The 27,934-nt window shown below is 37.8% G+C and overlaps 1 protein-coding gene across 5 annotated transcripts in view; it reads right to left on the reverse strand.

Moving 5' to 3' along the window:
* Haspin (haspin) overlaps nucleotides 1-27,934 on the reverse strand; it is a 369,818-nt gene that overhangs the window by 234,899 nt on the left and 106,985 nt on the right. For 3 of the 5 annotated variants that reach the window (XM_067156416.2, XM_067156417.2, XM_067156415.2), the window contains one exon: nucleotides 10,341-11,570. The exons of the other annotated variants lie outside the window; for them this stretch is intronic. In XM_067156416.2, the coding sequence (XP_067012517.2) occupies nucleotides 10,341-11,570 (1,230 nt within the window). The remainder of the gene's footprint in view (nucleotides 1-10,340; nucleotides 11,571-27,934) is intronic. 5 annotated transcript variants of the gene reach the window in all.

Here is a 27,934-nt window from a genome sequence, read left to right on the forward strand (position 1 = left end):
TTGTTCTTTGTACTTGATTGACCACACACTTAATTATCTCCAATGATAGCAGTTACATACTAAGTTTCATGTAAATTGGTCCATTCGTTTCCGAGATACGATTTTTGGCCGGCTAGATTCCTGAAATTACGCACTGTGCAACATAGTGATTTATATGTCAGTAGTGGTGATAATGAGATTGATGTTCATGTACACATTGAACAATCCTGTCTTCAGAAAAAAATAGTTTTGGCCTATTTCTAATATGATATCATTTTAGCAAGGGTAAATGTTGTTGGAGTGTATATTTTTATTCCTTGTTCAATAGTGTGCTTTTTACAGGTGTATTATAGTGTAATGTTTATATTTAAATTGTGTGTTCAATAGAATGGAATGCTTTTAAGTTACAACCCTATGAATGATCTTTCCCTCATAATGTGGAAAAAGAGAAATTTAATAAAGGGAGCAGATTAGAACTTTTCCGATAAAAAGGCAGAGGCTTGATGTTGGACCAATTGAAATTCCTGATTTTGAAATCGCATGTTCATTATCAAAAATCTTAGCATGAGAAGAAAAAATCAAAATCAAAATTGCCAATGAATGGTTATTTACATTACAAATATTTCTATATTTTTAGTGACAATGATGAAGTCCATGTCCGTAGTGTAATGGTTAGCGCTATTAGCCACCGTCCTTGGGTTTCCGGTTTGATTCCCGATACTGCCAGATATGCAAGATTTTCTTTAGGTCTGTTATGCGGTTAAAACTGTACATGCAGCTCATTTCCACTAGGGCTATGCCTGAAAAGAGTTGCACCACCTTGAGAAGAGGATGCAAATTTACGTACAATTATGCATTTGTAAAGTAGGGTATTTCTGTGAGCTATTGGTATTGTGAAATGTAGGCCTATTTCTGTAATTATATTTCTATAGACTGCATTTTAAAATTAACCCTTTCAGTCCCAAATTATTATTTTTGGGAGAATTTTTTTCTCCTTTAGAACAGTTGTTTTAGTAGACAGTGTTCATGTTTATTAACAATTTTCAAAATTTCCCACATAAATTTAGAAAACCCAGCATGTTGCTCTCAGTTAACTCATTGCGGATCGTGGACGGCGTAAGACGTTTAAGCTTGCTCCTATGCTGCGGGCCGTGGACGGTGTAAGACGTTTAATGTTCCGCGCGAAGCAATGCTGTTTATATTCGTCATCTATGCATTCTTCCACCTTAGTTAGCGTTACTGGTTGTAGCAGGAAGTTGGTTGACCTTTTTGAGATAACCCTCGCGTTGAGTGGGCTTATGTTTATCTTAGCTGTTTTAGCGGGAATATCTCAGCACTTCCTCGCGCGTCAAGACGGTACTTCATATTCCAAAGCAGTGCGTGTCGTTCTTACCGAGTGTAGTATAATGGCTTATAAAACAAAGTTTCTTACGGAAGATTAATTATTAGATATTGTTCACAATGAGTATTCTAGTGATGAACTTATTCCTGAAATAGACTCAGATAGTGAAAGTGAGAGTGACGAGGAAATTCCGATTCCCGAATCCAATAGGCCTATAAAGGAAAGTGAAGTGCCTGATACATATCATCCTAGTTATTGTCCACCTGTTCCATCGTTTAGAGAGAATTCAGGTATAAACGTTCAAACAGAAAATGAGCAGGATATTTTGAGTTATTATTATTATTATTATTATTTATTTTCCACTAATTGTAGTTACAATTTAGGGATGGTGAATGGAGAAAGGGCATAGCCCCATATACACAAAAGTGCCTCCATCACCACTTAAAATTATAATATACAAATATACAATTACATTTTAGGTGAGTATTTTCATGAATGACGAATTTTATCACTATGTGTGTGAGCAGACCAATCTAATCTATACGCGAGTCAAGTGATAGGCGCGGCGTTCCGGTCTTTCACGAAGAATTCGTTCATGCAATTGTGGAAACCGATTATTCTAAAATCCTGATATAACAATGAAGACCCTGTTTTTCATAACCCGATATTTTCTAAAACAATGTTCCGAATACGCTTCCTTCATATTCTTTCCTTTCTTCACTACAGTGACAGTAATCATTATGCCGAAAGTACAGATAGGCCGTATAAAATTAGACGTATTTTGGAACCTGTGACACCTGATATCACACCCTAAATATTTACTAGATGTTAGCACAAAGTATCATGTTTCTAACGTTTATAGTTCAAGCGTAATGGTCAATTTTATTAAGTAATGCACGTTAAGAGGGCCAGGCATGAAAATGGCTGGTCCAGGCATTCAAGTGTCCCTCTCAGAAATAGGTACTGAACGTGTTAACATTGGGAGCCTGTGGTAACATTCAAATGTGACATACATATTTCACAGAGCAATTTACATGGTGTTCGTCTGTACACAAAATTACATCTAGCAAACAAAATAAGCCATATATAACATTGTCTCATTATATAATTCTACAAAAGCAAATAGAGCAGTAAATCGTGCATCAAAATGTAATGTTCAATTACTTGTTATGAAATTGGAAGAACCAGTTCTTGGCTCCTGTCCTCCTCCTCTGCATTTAGAACAGGTCAGCTGGGTGATTCCACTAGGACAAAATTTACATCGGCCTTTCTTCGTTTCATACGTACCATACCTGACATCATCGACTGGTCTTGGAGCAAACGTTTTTCAACTAGGTTCTAGTAATGGACTGTCATTTGGTTGCCCACGCTTTTGATTCAGAACCTTCTCTGTCTTAGTCAGTGCATGAGATATTTCTAACTGAAATTGTACAAGGGAATACATGCATTTTTCTCCTCGCTGCTTTTTATATTTACGTTACAGTAGTCAACCAATGACTACTTCAACACTATCACACCGAAACACAATTCCCACTTATCCCTTGACCAATCTAATGTATATTCTGTATAGCTCCAGCAATATATCTGCTAGATCTACTCCCCCATGAATTGATTATATTATTTCACCATTTGTGGACAGTCTTGTTTCCACAGTTTTCTTTTCTGACTGGCTCCATGGTTATCTTTTACTTCTGGACCTACACCTACATATATATAAAGTTGATTGTCTTCCTATCGAACCACCGAATCACTAAAGTCAGACATTGTCTCGTAAACAAGCTTCTCAAGAATATCTTCAATTTCTCTCTCTTTCAGTTCTCGTCCAAAATGCTAAATTTTGTTCAGTATTGTTTTGAGGTTAGGATATGGTAACAAAGTTTACCCCTTGAGTCCCAACGTTGCTTTAGACTAATAACATCAAACCTATTTATAACAAAATAATATTTTTAAATTTAAGTTTATCTGGTACACATATTTTTAAAGCTTTTTACACCAAACAAAATAAATACACTCTTAATGCAACACACACTCACTTATAAAATACAGAATGTAAACACTAAGATATAATCCTCCATGACCGTGCGGTACACCACTGTCAACTCTTTTATCTAAGAGAAATGATATACAACTTTCCTGCCATCTGTTGACTGATTATGGAAGCTTACATCTGTAGTTAATTCACAGCAACATTGGACCTCAGAGGAAAATAATAAGCTTAGTGCATGTATGTACTGAACATCATGTTAACCTAAAGCAACATTGGGATTGAAAGGGTTAATTATGTGCGGTCGTGACTGAACACTATAAAATCATTTTACACGTTGCTCTGTACTGAAGTATGATATATTAGACCTATTATTATTATTATTATTATTATTATTATTATTATTATTCTGCCTATCATTAAGACTACGGTTTTATGTTGGGTATTCAGCCCGAAGGCTAGTTTGATCCTCCAGAGCTCCGCTAACAGCTGTCATAGATGGTCTAGGCATCACTGAAGGCGTCACTGAAGAGGCGTGCTAGAGAAATGAGCGAGATAGTTTCCCGTTGCTTTCCTCACTGAGCCAAAGTTGCTATTACATATCAGTCTGCCAAGCCCATTGAAATGCATGCAGCAATCGACCCTATGAGCGATATGTTCATACCATTCGTAACAAGGACTGGCTGCATAAGGAATGGTATTACTAGCATCACTCATATAGCCATAACTGGGGCTATGAGAACTACACCGACAGAAGCCTTGATTACTTTACTAGAACTCCCATCACTATGCAATTTCATAAAAGGACAGGCTAGACTGAGTTCATACAGATTGGAACAATCAGAGTGCTGGAATGCACCAAGACCCAGTCTAGGACACTGTAAAATTAACAGAGTAATAACAGAGGAAGTTCTACACATGCCTTCTGATAATATGATATCAAAGAATGAAAAACCGTTTGAGACCCAGATATTAAAAAAAGACTGGGATATCAACAAATGGAATACTGAAAAAGAAGATACAGTGTGCTGGACTGATGGCTCAAAGACTGTGAATGGCACAGGAGAAGGGATCAACGGGTGAAGACCTAAGAGATCAATCCAGATGAGCCTGGCAAACACACTACAGTCTTTCAAGCTGAAGTGATAGCTATCACAACATGTCTTGAAGAAAATCTGAAAATGAACTATAGGAATAAGAACATTTTCCTTTTTAAGAACAGCCAAGCGGCCATTAAGGCACTAAAAGCAGTCCGGATAATATCCAGAATTGTCCGGTATTGCCATTCAATTTTCATGAAGCTCTCAAAGTACAACACTGTCAAAATAATATGGGTACCAGGGCATGCAGGTATAGAAGGAAATGAAAAGGCAGATACACTGGCCAGGAAAGTGGCATAAACATATTTTGTAGGCCCAGAACCTGTATGCGGGATTTCCTATGGACAAGCCTGACACTACATAGGAAAATGGGTACAAAAGAAACAAATGGAGAACTGGAAAAATACTCCAGGATGCAGGATTGCAAAGTAACTGATAAAGGACCAAACAAGAAGCATACTAAAGAACTGTTGAAACTCAGCAGAGAAAATATAAGATGGGTAGTAGGACTGTTGACAGAACACTGCCATCTGAAAAAACACCTACATAGAATTGGAGTAATAAGAGAAAACATATGTAGGAAATGCAATATGAAATATAAGCAGAGGAATCAGCTGAACACATACTTTTCGAATGTAAGGCGCTGGGTAGAACCAGACTCTCCAATCTAGGACTACCAGGTGAAGAGAGAGAAAAATCCAAGAAGACCCAATATGAACAACCTGCAGCTTTGTGAAGGGAGAAAGTATATCTAGGTGGGAATGAAGGAAAAACATGGTAGCAAAAGATCTTAGAGGTCGACACTAATTAGGAACTAGAAAAGAAGAAGCAGCAGCATCGCTCATACCTCAATCACTTTCATATTATCAAAACCAAGGATGAGACAGAGAGATCAATGAAAGTAATAAATTTGTTCTAACCCATACCAGAAGAAAAAGTGCATTGTAAACAATACATCTCGCAGACTACAATGTCTACTAGTGTGCTTTAAGAAATATGGCCTTCTGCAGCTTACTTCGCAAATATAACATTGCTATAACAATTTGTTTGTAATTATTAACCTATTTGTAAAAAAAAATTAAAATAAGTTTCGTAAAGAGTTACTTTGTATTTATCAAAATATTTAAACAAAGTTCCTTCTTGCGATTTACTGCTATGATCCACCGTCTTTTGAAATCAATTTCACTAGGTTGTGAAATAACGCTCTGTATTACAGTATCTATTAATGCACTAAACAGTAAACACATAGTTCTGCCAGAACGTTATGGGATTAAACAAATAATAATCTAAAGACAGAAAGATTGAGTAAATGGGTGTAAACATCGAATGTACTCCAGCTCCTTACGGTTAATTGTTGGTGAACATGCATCTAATTAGTTCTCGCAGTATCCACCTGCAGCAGCACATTGTTATACACACATAGCCTATAGTGATAACTGTATAGGACAACAGAAAATACGGTATACTGTCAATATGTACATATGTGCTGTTCGTTATCTCAATATACCGTCAATATTTCACAAATTTCTGATAAAGGGGCACACACAAAATGAAGGGGAAGCAATGCATTGCTGTACTGAAGAGCAGAAGCAACATGTCCTTAAAAGTGTGCCAACATACTGTATTTGCCAAGTCAGTGGGTGCCAGTAGTGAAAATGAGAAAGAAAACATGATGATGTTTATTGTTTAAAGGGGCCTAACATCTAGACAAAATGTAATGACAAAATTCCAAAATTCATCCACTGGTCAGAATTCAAAACATGATGATGAATGAATAAATATAAATTAAAAATAATCAGCGGAACCAACTCACAATATTAAAGTTAAAATAATTCCAAAATCCATCCACTGACTACAATTCAAAAAGACGACAACGAAAATGATTCCGAACTTAAAATAATCACTGGATCCGATACGCAATGCCCCACCTTCCCATAAAATAACTTAAAACAGTGGCATAAACTGAAGAAGGGACTGCTACCAAAGCGAAATCCTAAATCGATAATGCTTGTTGCCTAAAGGGGTCCAAATTCCAGGTCACCAGCTACTCATAATGGTACTAATCGCTGGTAAAGTAGTATCCTGGTGTTCCTCACGTAGCAGTAATCAGTAGCAACGTAGACTCACGATGTTCCTCACATAGCGGTAATCAGAAGCAACGTAGACTCACGATGTTCCTCACATAGCGGTAATCAGAAGCAACGTAGACTCACGATGTTCCTCACATAGTGGTACTAATCACAGAGAATTTACTACTCACAGGTAAAGCAGACCTATTGTGTTCCTCACATAGTGATGTTGACAAAATACGAAACATGTACCACTTTTAACCATTAAATTGCCTTAAGCAATCATTGTATCAACTAGGTGGAAAATAATAAATACTTTATTGTGAATCTACTGAAGTGCGATACGGACCATGAAACTGATTTTATGTAATACTAATCACGGGTATTGAAAACCCATAATGATCCACCCACAATGACAATCACAAGTTATAAATCTCATTCCATATTGACGGTTTGAATTGAACAGGATTATATAAGACTTTATTTGTAAAGTGATGGTAGTAATCACAGTTTATCTCATGGTTGAAGATTGATCATCCCTTGGTCGCCCCTTTTAGTCGCCTCTTACGACACGCAGGGGATATCATGTGTATTCTTCATCTGCGTCCCCCGCCTACAGGGGGTTGAAAGAAAGAAAGAAAGCAGGAAAGCCTTATAGTGTAAATGAAATGGGGTTAAAGACTTTTCTTATCTGAAAAATGCTTTCAGGAGAAACTGGCAAAAAAAATTACAGTGAATACAGGAGAGAAGATAAAATGGGTCGAAATAAAGCTATTGAAAGTGAACAAAGATATCCTGCCGAGTATGACAAAATCTACAAGGAAGTTTGTATTAGCTATATAGTCAACACAGAACATGTTACTTGCTTAAATTTGCAACAAGCATACATTGTGAGGCAAAAAATATCAGTACTAAAAAGGAAGAACTGGGTACAACCTTGTGCTTCAAATGTGATACATTCTCAGTACCATGACTACTACAAAAACTTGCCAGAAACAAATGTGCACACAGCAGTTGACAGTGATTGGGAATAGGATGACTAACTATTATTTATTTATTTATTTTATGTCTTTGTATGTGGCGAAGTTAGGGCTCACGGCCCTCTCTTACACTTAACCAGTATTAACTGTTATTGCTTTGTGACACTATCTCTAATATTATGAAGCCTGTTATTTTGCCTGGGTTTTTGTAATTCTGTTAAAGAGCTTTGCTCAGAATGCATCTTTGTTTTCTCCTATGATAAACCTGCTTGGATTTTGTAAACACTTGAATTTGTATAATTTATCATTTTTATAGTTTTTGTAGATTCATGTTATTATATTGAATGATTTTTCAATTCATTTCATCAGACAATGTAAGTATAGAGCAATTGTCTTTGCTAGTGGTTTAACATCACACTAACACATCAAATGTTATCGGCAATGCCAGGACAGGAAAGGGAAGGTAGTGGCTGTGGCCTTAATAATGAAGATACAACCTCAGCATTTTCCTGATGTGAAAATGGGAATCCACGTAAAAACCACCTTCAAGTCCGCCGAGAGTGGAATTGGAACCCACCATCTGCCGAATGAAAGCTCACAGCTTCGTGATCCTAACCCCACGGCCAACTTGCTTCGTATAGACCAAATAATTCCCTGGAGCCCCGAAGAAAACTGTCGTAAGTTCAAATAATATTACTTACATGTACTTTTCGACAGCTTTCAAACATTAATTTGAGTAAAAATCATATACAATACCTACTTCCAGAGAGCCTACAGCGTCAGGAACATTCAAGTAAGAGGACTGCTTCTGACTGCTAGAGAGACAATCCCCAGTAAATTTGTCGAATGGCAGCAATCATACAGACTGGGCAGATATCTTCAAGACAAAATTGTTACAACGATTATAAAATTTTCAGGAGCAATAATGCGTAACCATTTGTAGGGAAAACATAATATTTAATTTCCTCCTCACCAAACCAAACCCCATGGCTAGGGCCCGGAATTTTAAAAAATGCATATGCGCATATGCAAATGCATATTTTGAAGGGTTAGTGCTTATTTTGAACGTTAATGCATGTACAGACATATTTTTCTCTTATGCGTGATCGATTATCTAAGATTTCTTAACAAAATGAAAAATATAATGAGCTCTGTATGTTGCACATCAATTGGCAATGTGAGAAACCTTCACTGATCAAGGAAAGTGCTTTCAGTGTCGCAATACAAGTAGTTAGAGGGATAATGACGTTTTTCACAACAGCAATTTCCTTCTTTTTGACATTCATTTCTCCTTCTCCTTACAGTAGCCTTGCAAGGTTTGCTTAAACAAGTGAGTTCCTCTGTTAACTTGCTCTTCATCTATTGCAGTGTTTTGCCAGATTAAACTGTAAAAATGCCTAAAGTCTTTGCCAGAAGAATGTTCCGAGCAGTCAGTGCCGGTGTACAAGTATTGCCCAATTACGTCCGTCGATGTAGAACGATCATTTTCAGCGTATAGATTAATTCTGTCCAACAACAGGAAGGCAATGACTCCTGAAAACATTGAAAAACTGTTGAAACGTTGTCAGGAATGAAACTTGTTTATCAATTTAACACTGAGTTAAAATTAAATAATGTGTTGGTAATTGTATTCTGTTTTATTTTTAGTGCATATCTGCATGCATATTTTTGGAGCTTTTAGTGCATATGAATCCGGGCCCCACCCATAGCGCAACAGCCCCAAAGGGCCATGGCCTTCCAAGCGACCACTGCTCAGTCCAAAGGCCTGAAGATTATGAGGTGTCATGTGGTCAGCACGACGGATCCTCTTGGCCGTTATTCTTGGCTTTCTAGACCGGAGCCGCCATCTCACCGTCAGATAGCTCCTCAATTGTAATTACATAGGCTGAGTGGACCTCGAACCAGCCCTCAGATGCAGGTAAAAATCCCTGACCTGGCCGGGAATCGAACCCGGGGTCTCCAGGTAAGAGGCAGGCGTGCTACCCCTCCACCACAGGGCCAGCACACTTAGGTGAAAGGATCAATGAAAATGGCAATGAAAATAAATCAGTAGCTTCAAAAATTCAGAAAATGGAAATTGCTTTTCAACAAACAAAGAATGTTTATAACAAAAAATGCTTGTCCTGGAACAGTAAAATTCATCACTACCTAACAGTGATCAAACCTGAAGCTTTTTACGTTTCAGAAATGCTAAAGTTACATCATAAAAATGTTAAGGAACAATCAGGGATTAAAGAAGGGAAAATCATGAGTCCAAGAATTAAAAATGGAAAACATTACCCCAAACCCAACTCGGAAATATTTTTCAATATATTTACACTTGCTGATACAATGAGACTGGGACTAATTCAATTTATAAGCCATTTGGAAAGAATGAATAACAACAGACTTACTTATCAAATACACACATTTTTGCAAATCAAACGTACAAGATCAAAATGGTATAAGCAAGTAGAGAACGACCTGACTGAATTAGGATCACCAAATCTGCAGGGCAGAAATTTAATCAGAAAAACTGTTCACACAAGGGAATTTGGGGAAGACGAGAAGAAACCAACACAGCGTACTTGGTCTGAGGAACAGAAATTACAACAATCGATGAAAATGAAGAACTACTGGGAAAAGAGGAAAACTCAACAAATGTTGATTTCACGTGGTCCCAAGTGAAGAAGACATGCTTACGGACTAGTACGTAATAAATCACCAAATGGCTGACTAAACGTAAACATTTAAGATTAATTTGTCAAATACAATTTTTGCCTATACATCTAACAACCAGCACACAAACCACAACTTGGTTGAAAAGAAAATGTGGATGTATGATCTTAACACGGACAGTTTTGTACAAGTGAAAGAATTTTTTTATTTATTTTTAAGTTTACTCACCGACAGACTTTTGAAGTAGACGACAAGCTAATAATGTTCGGTCTGTCCATAAACTAACTGGTGACGGTGACTTCTCAATGAAGTCAGAAGAGTTTGAAACATTTCCTAGAGCAGAATCGTCATCTTTCCTAAACAGTTTTTTTGGCGAGTACTTTTCATCCTCAGTAGTATTACATTCTTCCTTATCCAGCACATCAACCTCACTGGAATAGAACATATCATCACTACCCGTAGTCTCCTTCTCTTCTCCACTGGAGTAATTAAATCTGACAGGCGTAAGCACCACCCGCAGCTGCCGGGACTGTCTTCTGAGTGATTGAGAGTCTCCATCACTCTCTGAGGAAATGACAATTATCTTGTCGTCTTGCGTGTCACAATTGTTTTCCAAGTTTACACCCTGTTCTTCATCCTCTGCAAATAAGCGAGTCTTCTGCAACTTGGAAGACAACCTTGACTGCAGAAACCCTGTCTCCGTTAACCTTGGGACATCTTCCGATTTACTTGGCCGTGAAACTCTCGAATCTTGCACTTCAGTACACAAATTTGTTTGTACTAACCCTGACGTTGTTGATCTTCGGACTTCTTCTTCAGATTGTCCCTTCTGTAAAACCCTTGACTCTTGCCCTTCAGTATGCAAACCATTTTGCACAAATCCTGAATTTGTTGAACTCGGGACTTCCTCAGATTTTCTTGCCTGTGAAACCCTCAACTCTTGCCCCCCAGTACAAAAACGTGTTTGCTCAGTTATTCCATGAACTTCAATAGATTGTCTTGATTCATGGGTCCCCTGTGCCTCTTCACTGAAAACTCTTGCCTGCATAAACACCGACTCGGGCAACTCTTTCACGTCGTCAGGAGACTGTGTTGTCCGTTTGATATTTAAGTACAAAGCCACAGGTTTCTCCTCCTCAGACATGAAAAGATCATCAGAAGCACACAACTGATTACTACAAGGATCAGTGGACAGTTCCTCACATGATTCAGTTTCATCTTTATACATTGGAGGCACCAATGGTTCCACACGACCTTTCCTGGTCCGTTCTCTGACCCTCCTTCTCGTCAGAATTGGCTTGCTCCTGTCTTTCAGTGCACTAAGTGGTTCATCCTCTTCAGAATCTGATAAGTCTTTCTTCTTATTCTTGGTAATTAATTTTCTTCTTTGCTTAAAGGTTTTCTTTGCAGGTTTTTTTCTTGCTTCCCACAAACGATCAGCAAGTTCACCGGGTGAACCTAGAATACAAACCAACTCTAGTAAGCATCAATGAAGAAAACATGTATTTGGCCTTCAAACAAACATACAGAAGACTAAATTTGTGGTAATCAGCAAACAGAAAATCACCAACCCATTAGCACCTTGCAATGTACAACTGAAAGGATGTCATAAATTCAAGTGTTTATACATATTTACTGAGAAATTCAACTTTCAGGACATTCTGGATTGTCACAAGGAGAAAGTTTAACTACATAAAAAAAAAAAGTAACAAAATTAAATTTGAACATATACTATTAAACATCATCTCATAAATAACTAAAAAAAATCAACTAACAACACAATATACAGTCAGCAGTATTAAACATTTAGAAATACAGAAAATTTAAAAAACAGTACATTCAGTATCACAACATTAACGGGAATATAAAAGGAACTACAGAGAATACATACAGATTTCTGACACACAAATAAAAACCAGAATCGGCATCACAAGGAATGTGTTTCTGAAATCAAAACATCTTATGTGTAACCATAACCTTTGATTCAAAACTCGTTGGTGAGTATCGTACAATGTTGCGTGTTACTGTTGCTGCTTTACTGTGTCAAAGGATGAACTAACCATAGGCCATTGAAATGTGGATGTATCACAGAATGTTGAAGATCCCACGCCACCAAGTGGGGAAATCATGTGAAGGGAGACAGGAAACGAGCCTATTTCATCTACACCTTCCAAAATGACAAATCTAGCTGATGATCAAAGAACGGAACGTGAACGTGAGTGGAAAGATTACCTAGGACACTAAACCTCTGTCAGTAGATTGATCCACGATACAGCAACTCTGAAATGATAAACACAAAATACGGAAACTTACTGCATAGCGGCAACAACCTTCTGTGAGGAAGCAGCCCAAGAAGAAGAAGAAGAAGAAGAAGAAGAAATTTAAAATAAGAAACCTGTAGAGCTGATTTGTAAGCAATTCAGTACATTACAGGAGCAAATTTCAGACGAAGACTTTCAACAACAAAAATTAAAATATACAGTAAACCTTCACTATTTCAGACTAATGGGGAACTTACGATAAATCAGATTACTTTTCGTTGCATAGTAAAACACCGAAATTCAGAAGACAGCAGCAAATAACTGGTAGAGTATCATTCTAAACGCAGCCTATCATTATAGACTGTTATGCCTTTCAGCGTTCAGTCTGCAAGCCTCTGTGAATTTACTAAACGTCGCCACAACCCTCTATTTGCAACTAGTGTTGTGGCCTTATTTAGTTCTATACCGTTGCAATAGAGACATTTCATTTTTATGACATACATACCTTATGTGTTTAATCAACTTTAAATTTTTTAATCCTACAGTACTCTGATACTTGTTTTTAATATACAATATTATACTGCACATATTTCAGATAATATCATGTAGGGTTTCTTTAGAACTTTTATAGCTCAAACTACTGTAGTGCAGTCCAATCTATATATATAAAATAACATGTCCTGACTGACTGATTCATCATCACCGAGCCAAATCTACTGGACTGAATGAACTGAAATTTTGGGGATACATTTTATATTGGAGTGCAGGTTCTCACTAAGAGTGGATTTTTGGATATTCCAACACTAAGGGGATGAAGAGGGGGGCGAACTGTTTAAATGAGCATATCTATATCTCAAAAACTTAAAAGTTTACAGACGTAAAAATTGGTATTTTGAATCTCCTTTAAAAATAAACACGTATTATTTGTTTTTGGAAAATCCCCTTAAGGGGAGTGAAACAAAGGGGAAAAAGGGGTTGAAAACCTTTTATGAGGATATTTATATCTAAAAAATTGAAGATGTTACAGACTTAAAAATTGGTATTTCGAATCTCCTTTAAAAATACAGAAACATTCTACTTTGGCGTTCGAGACCACAGCGCATGACCTTGAATGTGCCGCGCTGATCACCGGGAGCTGGCAGTTTGCTTCTATAAATCTATTCGTCTGCGACTTCAACATATTTATGGATCTTCATATGTTGTTCGATAGTGTTGTGACTTTGTACCTGACAGAGTGTAAAAACTGACCCATTTGACCGTTCTCCACTATTCATAAACATTGTGAGACTTTACCTATCATTGCGTGTGCGTACTACCATTCATAATATTACGTACTGTTTTCTTTTAAGTGACTCACAATTTCTACCCCCATCATCAATTTATATTTCATCTTATACCGATCCAGAGTTCACTTAATCTTTTTCTTTTTCATATGCATTGTTTTTCATGTTTTTTATGTTTTGAACGGCTGACGATGACCTGGACTAGGGTCGAAACCGGTCCAATTTCTAATTACTATTAAATAAGAATGTAATCACTACATTTCTTTCTCTTATGTATTGAATTATTTTTATTTATTTTCAATTATTCAATTTTTAACGTTAATACGTTCAATACGGAACAATGAAATTTTTATCTTTAAATGTGATTATCAGCCGCCATCCATTCTGTATAGAGCTGTTTCAAGGCTGCTTTAAATCGACGGTTCACGCAGACACCCAGTGGCTGTACCATAGACCTCATCCCACCCAGAATGACTGCTAGGTCGGTTTTCCCATCCTTGATATGTTTCTTCACAGCGTCTGTTGTGTGGCCACGTAACTGTCGAGAAAAAGTAAGCTATTTTGTCCCAATAATGCACACCAGGGTGACGTTGCCAGACACACTTTACACAGTCTTCCACAAGTGAACTGTTCATCCAGCCGGAGGAGATCTGACGATACCACCAGTGAGTAGATTTTTAGGAAGCGTCTTTCGCTTGAGAACAATGTACAGCAGCAATTTGGTTCCGTCGGTGAGAATACACATTTTACAAGTAACAACTCTCATTACTGTTACCCATCTTAAGAGTTCATTAATGTTTGTATATAATGTATATATTGTATATAGTGTATATATTGGTATGTTTATATTGGTTAAAAAGGTCCCAAACCTTGACCTAAAGGTTGTTTACAGGCTGAAGATGCCCAAAATAATGGGTGAAACATGTACCTGACCTAAATAAGTCTACATAAAATCATGTAGATAATAACCACATTAAACGTGGAAAGTATTGAATAGGCGTTTTTTTATTAAATTATCCTTGATATCTACGCCTAGAATACACATTACCGTACACCGTTGTTTTTCATTACCACCTGTTCTAATGGTAACACTTTTTGCACCCTTAACATTCACAGTCCTGTCCATTGGCATTTCAAAGTAGACTGGCGTCTGATCTGCACTGCCAATTTGGGAAAGCAAATATGCATTTTCCTTCCGCAACCAAATTATGTGACGGTGAAACGACAATAATTTCTCATCGTAGGCACCAGGAAGACGTGAAATTGACGTTCAACCCATTTCTTTTATACAAATTACAAACCCATCCTTGGCTTGCCTTAAACCCTTCCGTTGAAAGGTCCTTTGCGATCTCTAAAGCCTTTAGCTGACGCATTGCGGTTGACACACCATATCCCAATTCCCACCTTTCTGTCACATATTTACAAAGTTTTTTTTTTTTTTCAATTTCTGGATTTCTGGAAACTGTACACTCAGTCCACGAAAAGCTCTGTGATCACCACTATCACTATCAGCCATATTCAATCGTTTTTATGAAGTGGAGACCCCATTGCAAGGCCATTCTGTTTATATATAACCTGGTCGAAAATAAAATAGTTATTGTTAATCAGCAATTTTAAACGGCCATGAATTCATCGATTTCTAGCTTGCTTAAGCGACTGTATTTTTTCAGATTACGTTGTTGTTTAAAATTGCTGATTAATAATAACTATTTTATTTTCGACCAGGTCATATATAAACAGAATGGCCTTGCAATGGGGTCTCCAGCCTCAGGAATTTTGGCTGAAATTTATATAGATTATTTAGAGGACTCACAAATAATTAATAATGAAAAATTCAAGAATGTTCTATTCTGGTCTAGGTTTGTAGACGATGTATTTGTTATCCTAGATGAACGCATAATCAACGCCTCTACAACTCTTAACAATCTTAACACTATAGATACGGTTATAAAATTTACTTTAGAATCTGAAATAGAAAAATCTATTAATTATTTGGACTAAAGATTAATAGACACGCCTCTTCATTTTCTTTTCGTATTTACAGAAAACCCACACAAACTTCAGTTACAATAAGAAATGATTCAACCCACCCCTTAACTCACAACTCCGCAACCTATAACAGCTTAGTGAATCGCGCTTTTAGCATACCAATGTCCAAACGAAATTTGGGCAAGGAATTGAACATCATTCGAGCTATGGCTAAAGCCAACGGTTTTAAAGGAAATTTTATAGAACGAATAATAAGCAAATTCAAATATCGCCCTCATACGAACCTGATGAAAGAGAGAACAGAAGCAAAGGAAATCGCAACTTTCACATATAGTAAAGACGTGTATAGAATCACAAATATTTTCAAAAAACATAACATTAGGATTGCATTTAGGACAGATAATAGAAGTGCAGCAGCTCTACATAATGCTTCAATTGTTAATAAAGTCGACCCCTATTCTAAATCAGGCGTATATAGATTCGAATGTAAAGACTGTGGAAGCGGATACATAGGGCAAACTGGGCGTAGCTTTAATGTCAGATATCACGAACACCTCAACACTGTAAAATATCGTAGATTCTCAGCGGTAGGCCAGCATATCCACAAATATAAACATAAATTTACAGATATAAATGAAGACCTTGAGATCATGGAAACACTGGCTAAAGGACAGAGGCTTGACATTATGGAAGCATGTTTAATACCTCTAGATCAATATTATAACGCCAACCTTAATCTGAACGAAATCTCGGAAAAACCTAAGATATTATTTGATTGTCTGATTCTATTACTCAACAACTTAAAAATTCCAGAAAATCTGAACATCTTCCGTACTCTACGAAACAACTTTGCGTATTACAGTCTACATCCACAACGCAACCCCCCCCCCGGACCTCCTCCTAAACACCCAATGTCCTGGAAACATACCCTTCACCGCTCCTACTTCTCCTTCCCAAACGCTTCATCACACAGTACAAGACACAAGCAGACACACAGCTTTAGAGGTGTGTCAGGCGTTTCAATAATTCAATCAGTTTCTCCACGGCCGACTTGATGCGTCGCTCTAGCTAGCTCCTTACCGGCCTTGACAATCGGGTCCACGCATTGTAATCAGAGTAGTTATACAGTTCGACACGTGGCACTGGCCGACCTATTTGCCGTAGAAATGCATACTTCTTTATGGAAAATATATTGACTTTGATTGCCGATTCATCGCAATTTAGAGTTATGGAGAATGTTACATAGGTTAATACTGTTAAAATGATTAATGATTAATCCTAAAGGTTACTTTTGTAGATATTTGCCAAAATGATGTCGTGAAATGAAACTGCGGGAAAATGACTTAGTTCTGATACTGAGTCTGACTGCCAATGTATCTTAATTTAGGGAATAAAATGGTATGTTACATTGACTAATATTGTTAAAATGATTAATCCTAAAGGCTACTTTCATTGATAATTGCCAAAACAATGTCGTAAAATGAAACTGCGGAGGATGAAGTGGTCCAACTGACGTTCTTTAACTGTGAGGAATAATAGTAATCGTTTTTATTATCATGGCATTTAGATACATAGCAAAACTTACCACTTACATTCGTCTTCTGATGTTAATATTCAGATTAAGAGTCATTGTTCAATTAGAAGGGGGCTGGACAAAACACAGAAGTCTTACTTTTTCCATATTCGTTGTATGCATAACATAAATATTTTGACTCAAACATGTTTACATTTTAATTTCAATATATATAGTTTCAGATTACATTTCATTCATAACCTTCACTAGAATATTAAATACCGGGCAAGATGGCCGTGCTAAATTCAGACAATAATTTTTACTTGAAATGCAGTAGGGTGGAATAAATTATTGGTAGCCCTGGAGATGGTTTCCCATTTTCACATCAGGCTGAACCTTAATTAAGGCCATGGCTGGTTCCTTCCCACTACTAGCCCTTTCCTATCTGTGCCGGTGCGACGTTCTACAAATAGCGAAAAAATAAGAAGGAGAAGAAGACTTTTAAATAAAAAAACCAGTGAGAGAATATTTTAAGTAAATAAATTGTAAACTGTTGTCTGCTCGATGACGATGATGCTTGTTGTCTAAAGGGGCCTAACATATAGGTCATCGGCCCCATTGCTCAGGTAACAACACTTCACACGTTGGCCTTACCGTCATAGCAGTAGTGATTCTTACTTGTCAGTGTTTAAATGTTAAAGTTCAGATTACCTTGGATAAAAATGTTTTGTGTTGCTGTCATATGGCAAATACGACACCGCCTATGAAAGAAAATTCATGGGTAAAAATACCTGATTAGCATGATTAGCTGCCCCTCCCGGAGGCCCGAGTTAGATTCCTGGCCCTGCCACGAAATTTCAAAAGTGGTACGAAGGCTGGAACGGGGTCCACTCAGCCTTGGGAGGTCAACTGTGTAGAGGGGCTTATCGATTCCCACCTCAGACATCCTCGAAGTGGTTTTCCATAGCTTGCCACTTCTCCTCCAAGCAAATGCCGGCTGGGATGGTAAGTAACTTATGGCCACGGCTGCTTCCTTCCCTCTTCCTTGTCTTTGCCTTCCAATCTTCCCATCGCCAACACAACGCCCCTGTTCAGCATAGAAGTTGCGGCCGCCTGGGCGAGGTACAGGTCATCCTTCCCAGTTGTATCCCCCGACCCGCAGTCTCACACTCCAGGACACTACCCTTGAGGTGGTAGAGCTGGGATCCCTCACTGAGTCCGAGAGAAAAGCCAACCCTGGAGGGGTAAGAAAGAAAGAAAGAAAGAAAGAAAGAAAGAAAGAAAGAAGGTAAATACCCGAAATAGAAACGGAAAACTAAGATGACAGTGCTAACTGCTTTTAGCCACTCCGTAGTTTTGTCCTGGTCTACAGAGAATTCGTGAAATGATAGTGTCACTTTGCTCTTTTTTTTTCCTGTTCGGAATACAAAAAGGGCACACAGCAATACATATTTGAATATTTCCTAACAGTTAAAGAAAAGCAAATCACCACACCATTAAAAAATGAATTAGCGCATAAATTAAAATCCTTGTTCAGGACGAAGTTACAGCGAGAAATCACTTTGTTCTTGTTTCCATAAAATTACTGCTCGAAGTACGAAAAGGTGCACAAGAATGTCACAAATTCCAAGATTTGTAAACACAATTTAAAAGATATAATCACCACACTACATAATAAAAAATAAACTCACTAGCGCATAACTATCAGATCTCAATATCAAGCCAACAAGCACCTCGTTGCGAACACTTTGCCAACATTTACGACAGCAAAACCATATAAATAAAACTAGAAATGCGGCAATTTGCGGTATACAGCTACCCGTCAGTGGGTAGTAGGCCAGCGCTCAAGCGGCATTACGGGGAAACTTTCCAATTACAGCTTTATGCTGAGCTTCACAAGCGATTGTCAAGGCCGGTATAAGGAGCGCAGCGAGGGATCCAGTCGGCCGTGGTTTGTCTATCAATTTTCTCGCTTTGCTCTTAACTTAAGGTTTTATTATTACAGGTGCCTATTGAACTGAGAATCGTAGCCCGCTTAACAACTATCGGGCAAATTAATATCACAGTTCAACCACTACATATACAGCATCAAAAATACTACGTTTTTACTCAACAAAAATAAGAAGACGACTCAGCTCTAATTATTCTTTTATGGGCAACGAACTTTTAATTCAACAAAATAACATATACAAAAAATGAATATCTTAATGTCAAACAGACTGCATTCAACTTCAATCCCCTAATTTAGGATCGCATGTGAAACCAATATTACGAGTGTGTAATATTATAGACATTAAGGAACCGAAGACCATTCATATACCAAATGAAGAATTTTATATTTTGACATGCAAGAATCTCCTTGTCACACAAATTAGTTTTAACCTAGCATAATAAGATGTTAAATTTAATTATAACATCATTCTATTGCCTGTACATAAGGCGTTATGTATGATAATATGCTGTTCATTGTTTTGACCACTAAGTTTCTATACACTTTTCATGCAGCTGATGATGGTGTTAAAAATTGTACACCGGAACATGTCCTATAATTTGTAATAAATAATGTTGTAAACATCAGATAACAACATTGTATATGTATTGAAAAGGTGGAACCTATTATAAGCTTATTTAATTGTGATCTCAGTTCAATACGGGTAAAAACATGAAATTCCTTACGCTTAAGGGCGAGTATGTGGTCGATTGTTCCAAAACCTCAGCGGAAACCTGCTTGTTCAATTGGCTGAGTAAAATCAAGTGTTGAACTGATTCTATTTGTCAGTACCTTGGCGAAAACCTTGTAAAGGACAGAAAGCAAGCTAATAGGACGATAGTTTCTGATGTCATGTATGTTCCCTTTTTTGTGCAGGAGAATGATCATTGCTCTGTTCCTTTAAGTCAAAAGACAATGAGTGAAATTAAAATGAAATTCCTACGATCACCACTACATGTTAATAGCAAATTTTTCTTTTTTCTCCAATCACAAATACACAACTCGTCAATATCATATTTCCTACTGGCGGCACAATTTCCAGTAATTTCAGCTTCCTGAACTACTTTCAGTTTCTCACTAGCAGTAAAAGATCGCAAACGCTTTGTGGAATTCATGTTGATACTCCGAGAATGCGCACGAGACTGACGCCAAGTGCGGAAGTAGCATATACTGAGAGCGGAGAGAGCATTGTTGCCAAGCCGCACTGGCAGTGATGCCCAATTTACGCGCATTCGGAAAGATAAATTTCCCAAAATTTTAAATAAGACCTGCACCCAATTTTGGAAGTGATATTTTCAAAAAAAAAAAAACAGTGCGGGTGGTACTTGAGATTATACAGTAATTGGTGTCCACTTTCAAAACTAAAAAAGAGCCTCGGATGCAATGGAATTCAAGTCCCAAATATGACAACGTCCTTACACACTTCTGCTAAGTACGACGGCTGGCAGCCCGATGATAATCTGCGAAGATATGCTAAGAGGAAAATCTACATGAGTTGAATAAAACAAAAATTGGGAAATTGAATATTATAACCCTGACAGGAAAATGTGAAGAACTAGTGGACCTCATTGAAAGGAGAAAGTTTGATATTCTAGGATTAAGACAAAATGGAAAGGGAAAGGTGAAAAATCATTGATGAAGGTTTATAAGATCTATTGGCATGGACACAAAAACGAGCCCCGTAATGGCATCGCATTTGTCATCAGTAAGAAATGTGACATAGTGTCGCATGTAGAACATGTTAATAATAGAATAATTAACCTAAGACGGAAAACAGGGAAAGAGGTCCTAACCATCATCCAAGTATATGCTCCTCAATAGGCGTGAACTCAAGAGGAGAAAGACACATTCCTGGATGAACTAGAAGAGCATATTGAGGAGAATAATAAATAGTGACGGGAGATTTCAATGCCCAAGTTGGTGTTGACAGAACAGGGTATGAATATGTTAAGTGGTCCAAATGGCTTTCGAAACAGGAAGCAAGGGGGGGAAGATCTGCTGGACTTCTGTTTAAGAAATAACCTCATAATTAACACACTGGAGACCGAGCCTGAGTGTGTATTGGGGTGGGGTAACAATACAGACTGACTGCGCCCGAGGCTAACTCGGGCGCGCGTACTTCTTACGTTGTCAACATGGCCAGAATGAGAATCGGGCGGAAACTATACATACCACTTTGTAGAACTTTTATAACAGCTATACCGTGTGCTTGAATCCTCTGTTGTTGTTTTCTCGAACTTATAGAAGCTTATTTTTGAACATGTTCGCTTCTACACTCCATGCTTCCAGCTGCTCAAGGCGCGCACTTACAGAGTTTTGTTTACATTGTGCGAAGTGTTCAGACTGTGACTTGTTTATGCTATCATGAATAGATAATTGAATGAAAGTGGAATTGTAGAAATGTTAGAAGAGATTTTTGATGACAGTGGTTCTGAAGAAAGGGATCTAGACCCTGCTTTTGAACTTCAAGTAAGTGATGAAGGTATTTATAACCTATTCTATCACATTCTACACAGTTTTGATTTCGCACTCTGTAGTTTATTTAGCCAATGTTTCAAGATCTTCATATGACTCGAGATTCATTCATAAATAAATTAGTATGTTGGGTATTCAGCCCTAAGGCTGGTTGGATCCTCAACAGCTGCCATAGACGACCTAGGCATCACTGAAGAGGCATACTAGGAAAATGAGGAGTGAGGTAGTTTCCCGTTGCTTTCCTTGAATTAGTAATGTTGTTTTCTTTATTTTAGAATGAAGTGACACAAGCAATGATAATTCAAAGGCAGGGAATGATTCACTTTCACTGGGTACTTCTGGTGATTTGGATGCGGTTTCTGACAGCGTGCCAGCTCCAAAAAGGCGTAAACGTTGTGTTTATGGTACTAACACTTGTAGGAAGCCTGTAGATACTGAATTAGGTTGGACTTTCACTGATTCTCCACTTCAAGAGCCTATTTTTCAAGAACAATCGGGTGTGTCCACTCCACAGGATAAAACATCGACTATGCTGGATTATTTTTAAATTTTTGTTCCTGAAACAATGGTGAAACTCTTCAAGTCGAGACTAACAGGTATGCTGCCTCAGTCACTGAAAAACTAAGGCGAACAATGAAATTGAACAAATAGAAATAGGAAAGGGTTTCCACCAATCAATACTTATTTATTGCACTTATTATGCTACAGTACCAGTTTCGACCCCCTACATAGGGTCATCTTCAGCTGAACAATACATTCACATCTATGTCATGAAGCTATGATTAAGATTACATTGTCTAGGGAATGCCTTATGATGATAAACATTTGGTCACATTCAAATGGGGCATGTTGAAATGGGAACTAGCATGTATGTTACTATGTGCGTCAATACAATTGTATATCTATGATGATATGCTTAGATCTTAAAATTAGTTTATAAAACACATTTCTACTTAAAACTAACTTATACTGTATATATATATATATATATACAGGGTTATTCACCTAACGTGTTACACGGCAATAACTTCTAAACCATTAAAGATATCGGCATTCTGTTTTCATAATTGTAAATGGTACCCAGGGCCTTGTAAAATAACGTGCTACTTAATCTCATGGGGTGATTAATAACCGAGATATTGATACTAACTCCATATTTTTAAATGGAACGGTACAAATTCATACAGCTGGCCTAAAAGCTTAACTGCGTACAAGTTGAAATATGTAATTATTTTCAAAATCGGACAATTACTTTTTGAAATATAATTACGAACAGCATGCGCGGTTTTGCATGCCCCATCAGACGGCGTGAAGTCGGGCAAGGACATATTGACGCGCAAGCAGTTGCCTGGGAGTGAGTTCAGCCACAGAATGGATAGCAAGCATGTAAGCACTTCGTACACATGTGATGGGTTTGCAAAGTGTGTATGACAGGCGAACTCATGACAGGACAGGTAGGGTTGATGTGTTTAAAAGGAATAAAATAAGTACTTTGCCTTGAAAGGAACATAACGAAAGCTATAATTGTCACTGGTTTTAGTGTACAGTACATACTACTGTATGAGTTGAGAAATAAACATAACACAAAACACTGGAAGAGCTCCTTCTAGAAAATCAAATGAATAATGTCCGAGGTAGACTTCATTGGAAATGATCCTAAGGGCGTAGGCACGGGAACATAACAAGTCTCTTCAGTGTAAGTGTTATGAGGCGAACATTTTGTATGTAGAGACCGTGTTGGCAACGAGCTCAGTAATTTATGTGGCAAAGCCACCCATGGCCAATCGTTCATTGATTGGAGACTGAATTATCACAACAATAAAGATACGAGGTAGGTGTTTGAAAACGTGAGTCTCAGTGATCCGCATACAAAATGTGTCTATTATTTTTTTGCTATCTGCTTTATGTTGCACCAACACAGATATGTCTTATAGCGACGATGGGATAGGAAAGGCCTAGGAAGTGAAGGAAGCGGCCGGGGCCTTAATTAAGGTACAGCCCCGGCATTTGCCTGGTGTGAAAATGGGAAACCACGGAAAACCATCTTCAGGGCTGCCGACAGTGGGGCTCGAACCCACTATCTCCCGAATACTGGGGCCATTGTTTTAAGGAACCATCCCGACATTTACCACGGAAACACTTCCAGGATAGCTGAGATGGGTACCGAACCCACCTCTTCTCCGTTTTGTCTCACGAAGCTGAAAGTATCCCATTCTAGCCCTCCAACCAGAATTAAGTTGCTTATCAGAGCCGGGAATTGAAGCCGGACCACCGGGGCTGTTTGTTGTTATTTCATTTCCAGGGCTTTGACAGCGTGGTCATGTAGCCGTTTGCTTGTGTGTGTGTGTGCGCGCGCGCGCGCGCGCGCAGTACACAGCGCACCTCGTTTTTTCATGCAAAGGAGCAGTGTTACCAATGCTGGATTATTTGGGTTGGGTTAGGTTAGACATGAAGAGACAAACAGCTCGACTTATTATGTGGGATGTTCAGAGCTGATCGTGGTGAGATGACAGCAACACTATTATTTATTTATTTTACACGCATTAATCTCCGCGGAGCTCAAGCGCAACTGTAGTAGCGTGCATTTGGGAGAGCGCAGGTTAGAGTCCTGCCTCTCCCAACCTAAAAATGATTTTCATGGTGTCCCATGTTCAACACCAGGCAAATGCCGGATAGGTACCTTTTGGGATAGGCCACGGCCGACGTCCTTTCCAAATCCTTCCCATTCCCATCTGTGGGAAAAGACGCTAAACTGAGTGCAACCTGTTACACATGGATGTCAAAACAAAACAAAACAACTTTAATCTCCCGTACCCGTTGTGAGTTTGCCAGTCATACAATAACGTTGCACACCCAGGGTATGTTACCGTACATCACATTATGTTTACAGTACATGCTGGTATCTGTTCTGTGGCTGGAATCAGTGCCAGGAGGCAGCTTGCTCGCCGTCAGATGTGGCACGCAAAAGCCCAAATGGGCAAAAAGTAATTGTCCGATTTTGAAAATACTTCCATATTTGAACTTGTACGTAGTTGAACTTTTAGGCCAACTGTATGAAATGGTGCCATTCCATTTAAAAATGTGAAGTTAGTATCAATATCTCGGTTATTAATTACCCCATGAGACTAAGTAGCACGTTATTTTACAAGGCTCTGGGTACCATTTAGGACTACGAAATGCCGATATCTTTAATGGTTTAGAAGTTATTTCCGTGTAACATGTTAGGTGAATCACCCTGTATATATAAGATAAATACAATATGTATAGGAACACTTCATGCACATGAACGTTCGTGTCTTGCGAGTTGTTCAGTTCATCCGTTGATTTCAGTGTTCAAGTCTTATTTACATAGTTGTACACTTGGTTGCTGTTTCTGGAGTTTGAATGATATGATTTGCTTGTAAAATTGTCACGTTGTATGTATAAAACATTTTGTCTTCATGTATATACATAGATTAAAACACTTTCCTATTAAAAAAAAAAAAGGTGCCAGACGTATGGATAGAATTAGGTTAAAATATGTATATTCAGCTCTGCTGTGTGTTGAATCTGTTGCTTTATGTTAAAATTGTATCATGTTGTCCTGTGACGTCCATAAAATTTGAGTGGCATTGGGTTCAAAGTAGTGGCTCCTTTCCCATTTGTAGCTGTGCAATGATGTTATATTATCTGTGGAAGATAAGACTGACCTGTGAGTGATATATTATGTTGGAGGAATGTCGAAGGGTTGTGTGTGCTAGTTGAATATGTACTTATACTGTTATTGATGTGGCTGAGTTGTGTTTGACATGCAAGCTTGTTGTGTACTACGCCCGTGTTCTTCTTGGGCTCATACTAGCTGCTGTGAGGCGACAAATCTAGCTGATGATCAAAGAACGGAACGTGAACGTGAGTGGAAAGATTACCCAGGACACTAAACCTCTGTCAGTAGATTGATCCACGATACAGCAACTCTGAAATGGTAAACACAAAATACGGAAACTTACTGCATGGCGGCAACAACCTTCTGTGAGGAAGCAGCCCAAGAAGAGAAGAAGAAGTTTAAAATAAGAAACCTGTAGAGCTGATTTGTAAGCAATTTAGTACATGGTCATCTTAGCCCCAAAAGGCAATACCACAAATGTGGTTCACAAAGAGTTTCTGGGATAAATGAAACTCATTTTTCGGTGAGTTTTTATACTTGATTGATTTTCAGATTTTGTCTTAGTACAGTATTGAGGAACAATTACTTTTAACAAATTACGAAATCCACACAAGCCAAACCGTGGGTAATTACTAGTCTATTAATAAATAATTGCTACATGAAACATGAGAAGTTTGTTTATGGCTGGCAAACTGGACAGCACTTTAAAAAAGATGAAGAGGCTTAGGGTGAGAGAATTGAGATGGCCTGGCAAAGGCCTGTATTCCCTTATCTATCTTTATTTCTTTACAAGTTGCTTTACTCAAAGATATAAGCTTCATTGTTGTTTCCATATTGAACTGAGATCACAGAGATGAGTTATTGGGTGATATGAATAAACCGGAGACATATCTCTTGTCTCATAAATATTAAGACATGTCTCAAATGTATATGAATAAAAAAGGGATGTCTCAGCAGTGACCTCTGCTCCTTGAGACACATCTCCAAATGTATATGAATAAACTGGAGCTTAGTCTCTCTGAATGGAGACTGATCTCAGAATTTCTTGAGACTGCCCAGAAGGTGACTCAAGGCGATAGAATCAGGTTGAAAACGTGATGGCGGAGTTTATGATGGTTTTACAACCGAGAAGAAAAATTTATAAAGCACAAAGAGATTCTCTCGAACATGATTATAAAGATATCTGCAGTTTCCAGAAAGAAAATGTGGAATGGTTAGCACAACATTTTCTAGAGCCAATACACGACATTCATATAACAATAATGATAAAGATGATGATGATGATGATGATGATAGCCATTAGCGATAGGATTTACATGCATCATAAAGTCTAAAATGTTCAAAATCAAACCAGAAATATGCAAAACCGTGCAACATACAATTCTTAAAATTTTCTTAGTAATTATTAAATTAATTTAATTATTCTTAATCTTTTCCACATTAGTGATTTTTTCTGTACGATGACATTTTTTCTATTCACAAAATTCGATGAACATTTTATAAATAAAATTAATTCACAATCACGGAAGAATCCGAAACAAAACATAGCTATGTTTAAGATATGACTTACAATTATTCAGGCTTTCATTATTCACGTTGTCCTGCTCCTTAGCTGAATGGTCAGCGTAGTACTCTTCGGTTCAGGGGCTCCCCGGGTTCGAGATTCGCAGTCGGGTCAGAGATTTTAACCTTAAATCCTCAACATTCCTGCAACTCACACACAACAGTATCCTCCACTACAATTACACGGCAGATGACACCCATCCTCGTCGGAGGGTCTGCCTTACAAGGGCTGTACCAGGCTAGAAATAGCCACACGAAATTATTACCTATTTTTTCTTTTTCTTTCTTTCTTTCTTTCTTCGTTATGCCCATTCATAGAGCACGTTTGAACTTGTTAGTTGGTTTGATGGTTTGTGCCTTCTTATCCTCCCAAAATCTCTTCATGAATGCGAGTGTTGCATCTTGCGTTCTGTCGACCACTTCCTACCAGTTGTCTTTTTGGTTTTCTCCCTAAATTTATGATTGGCTACTTTTGTTCTAAAAGCTCCACGATTTTCCAAGATGTCTGTGATATTTATTTCTTGGAGGTCCGCCTTACTTTCTTCTAGCCATTTTATTTTGACCTTCTTTGAGTTGATTACTTTGAATAATCTTTTAGTAAGTCTGTCGCTGTTCATTCTGTAGATATGGCCATAGAAATTAAGGCGTCTTTTCCGCACGGCATCAGTAAACCTACATGTTATAATTCTCATGTTAGGTCCGTATTGAAATGTACGTAAATACAAAGTATGTTACAAGTGTTTATTTATATATCCACCTATTCAATACAAAGAGATCTTTTTAGAAATTAAATATTAATATAAAATGTTAAGGGACATGTTTCGCCCATATTAAGGGCATCATCAGCCTCAAATTCAAACCTGTATGGTGAAAAATCAGGATCCTGATTGCTCTTACAAGCCATAAAAAGAGGATATCATTATAGGTGTCAGTCTAAACATGCAAAATATTAGAATGTCCTTGGCTAAAATTGCAGTATCAAGCTGCATGTCATAAGTTCACATGAATATACTTTCCGGAGCATTGAAAAACTTGTTGGGGTAGGGCAGTAAACAGCTCAGTCTTTATAATGAAACAGAAATGTGCCTCCTTGAAGATGATAAGA

The sequence above is a fragment of the Anabrus simplex genome, chromosome 12 (genome assembly GCF_040414725.1).
Source record: "Anabrus simplex isolate iqAnaSimp1 chromosome 12, ASM4041472v1, whole genome shotgun sequence".
NCBI classification, from domain to species: Eukaryota; Metazoa; Arthropoda; class Insecta; order Orthoptera; family Tettigoniidae; genus Anabrus; species Anabrus simplex.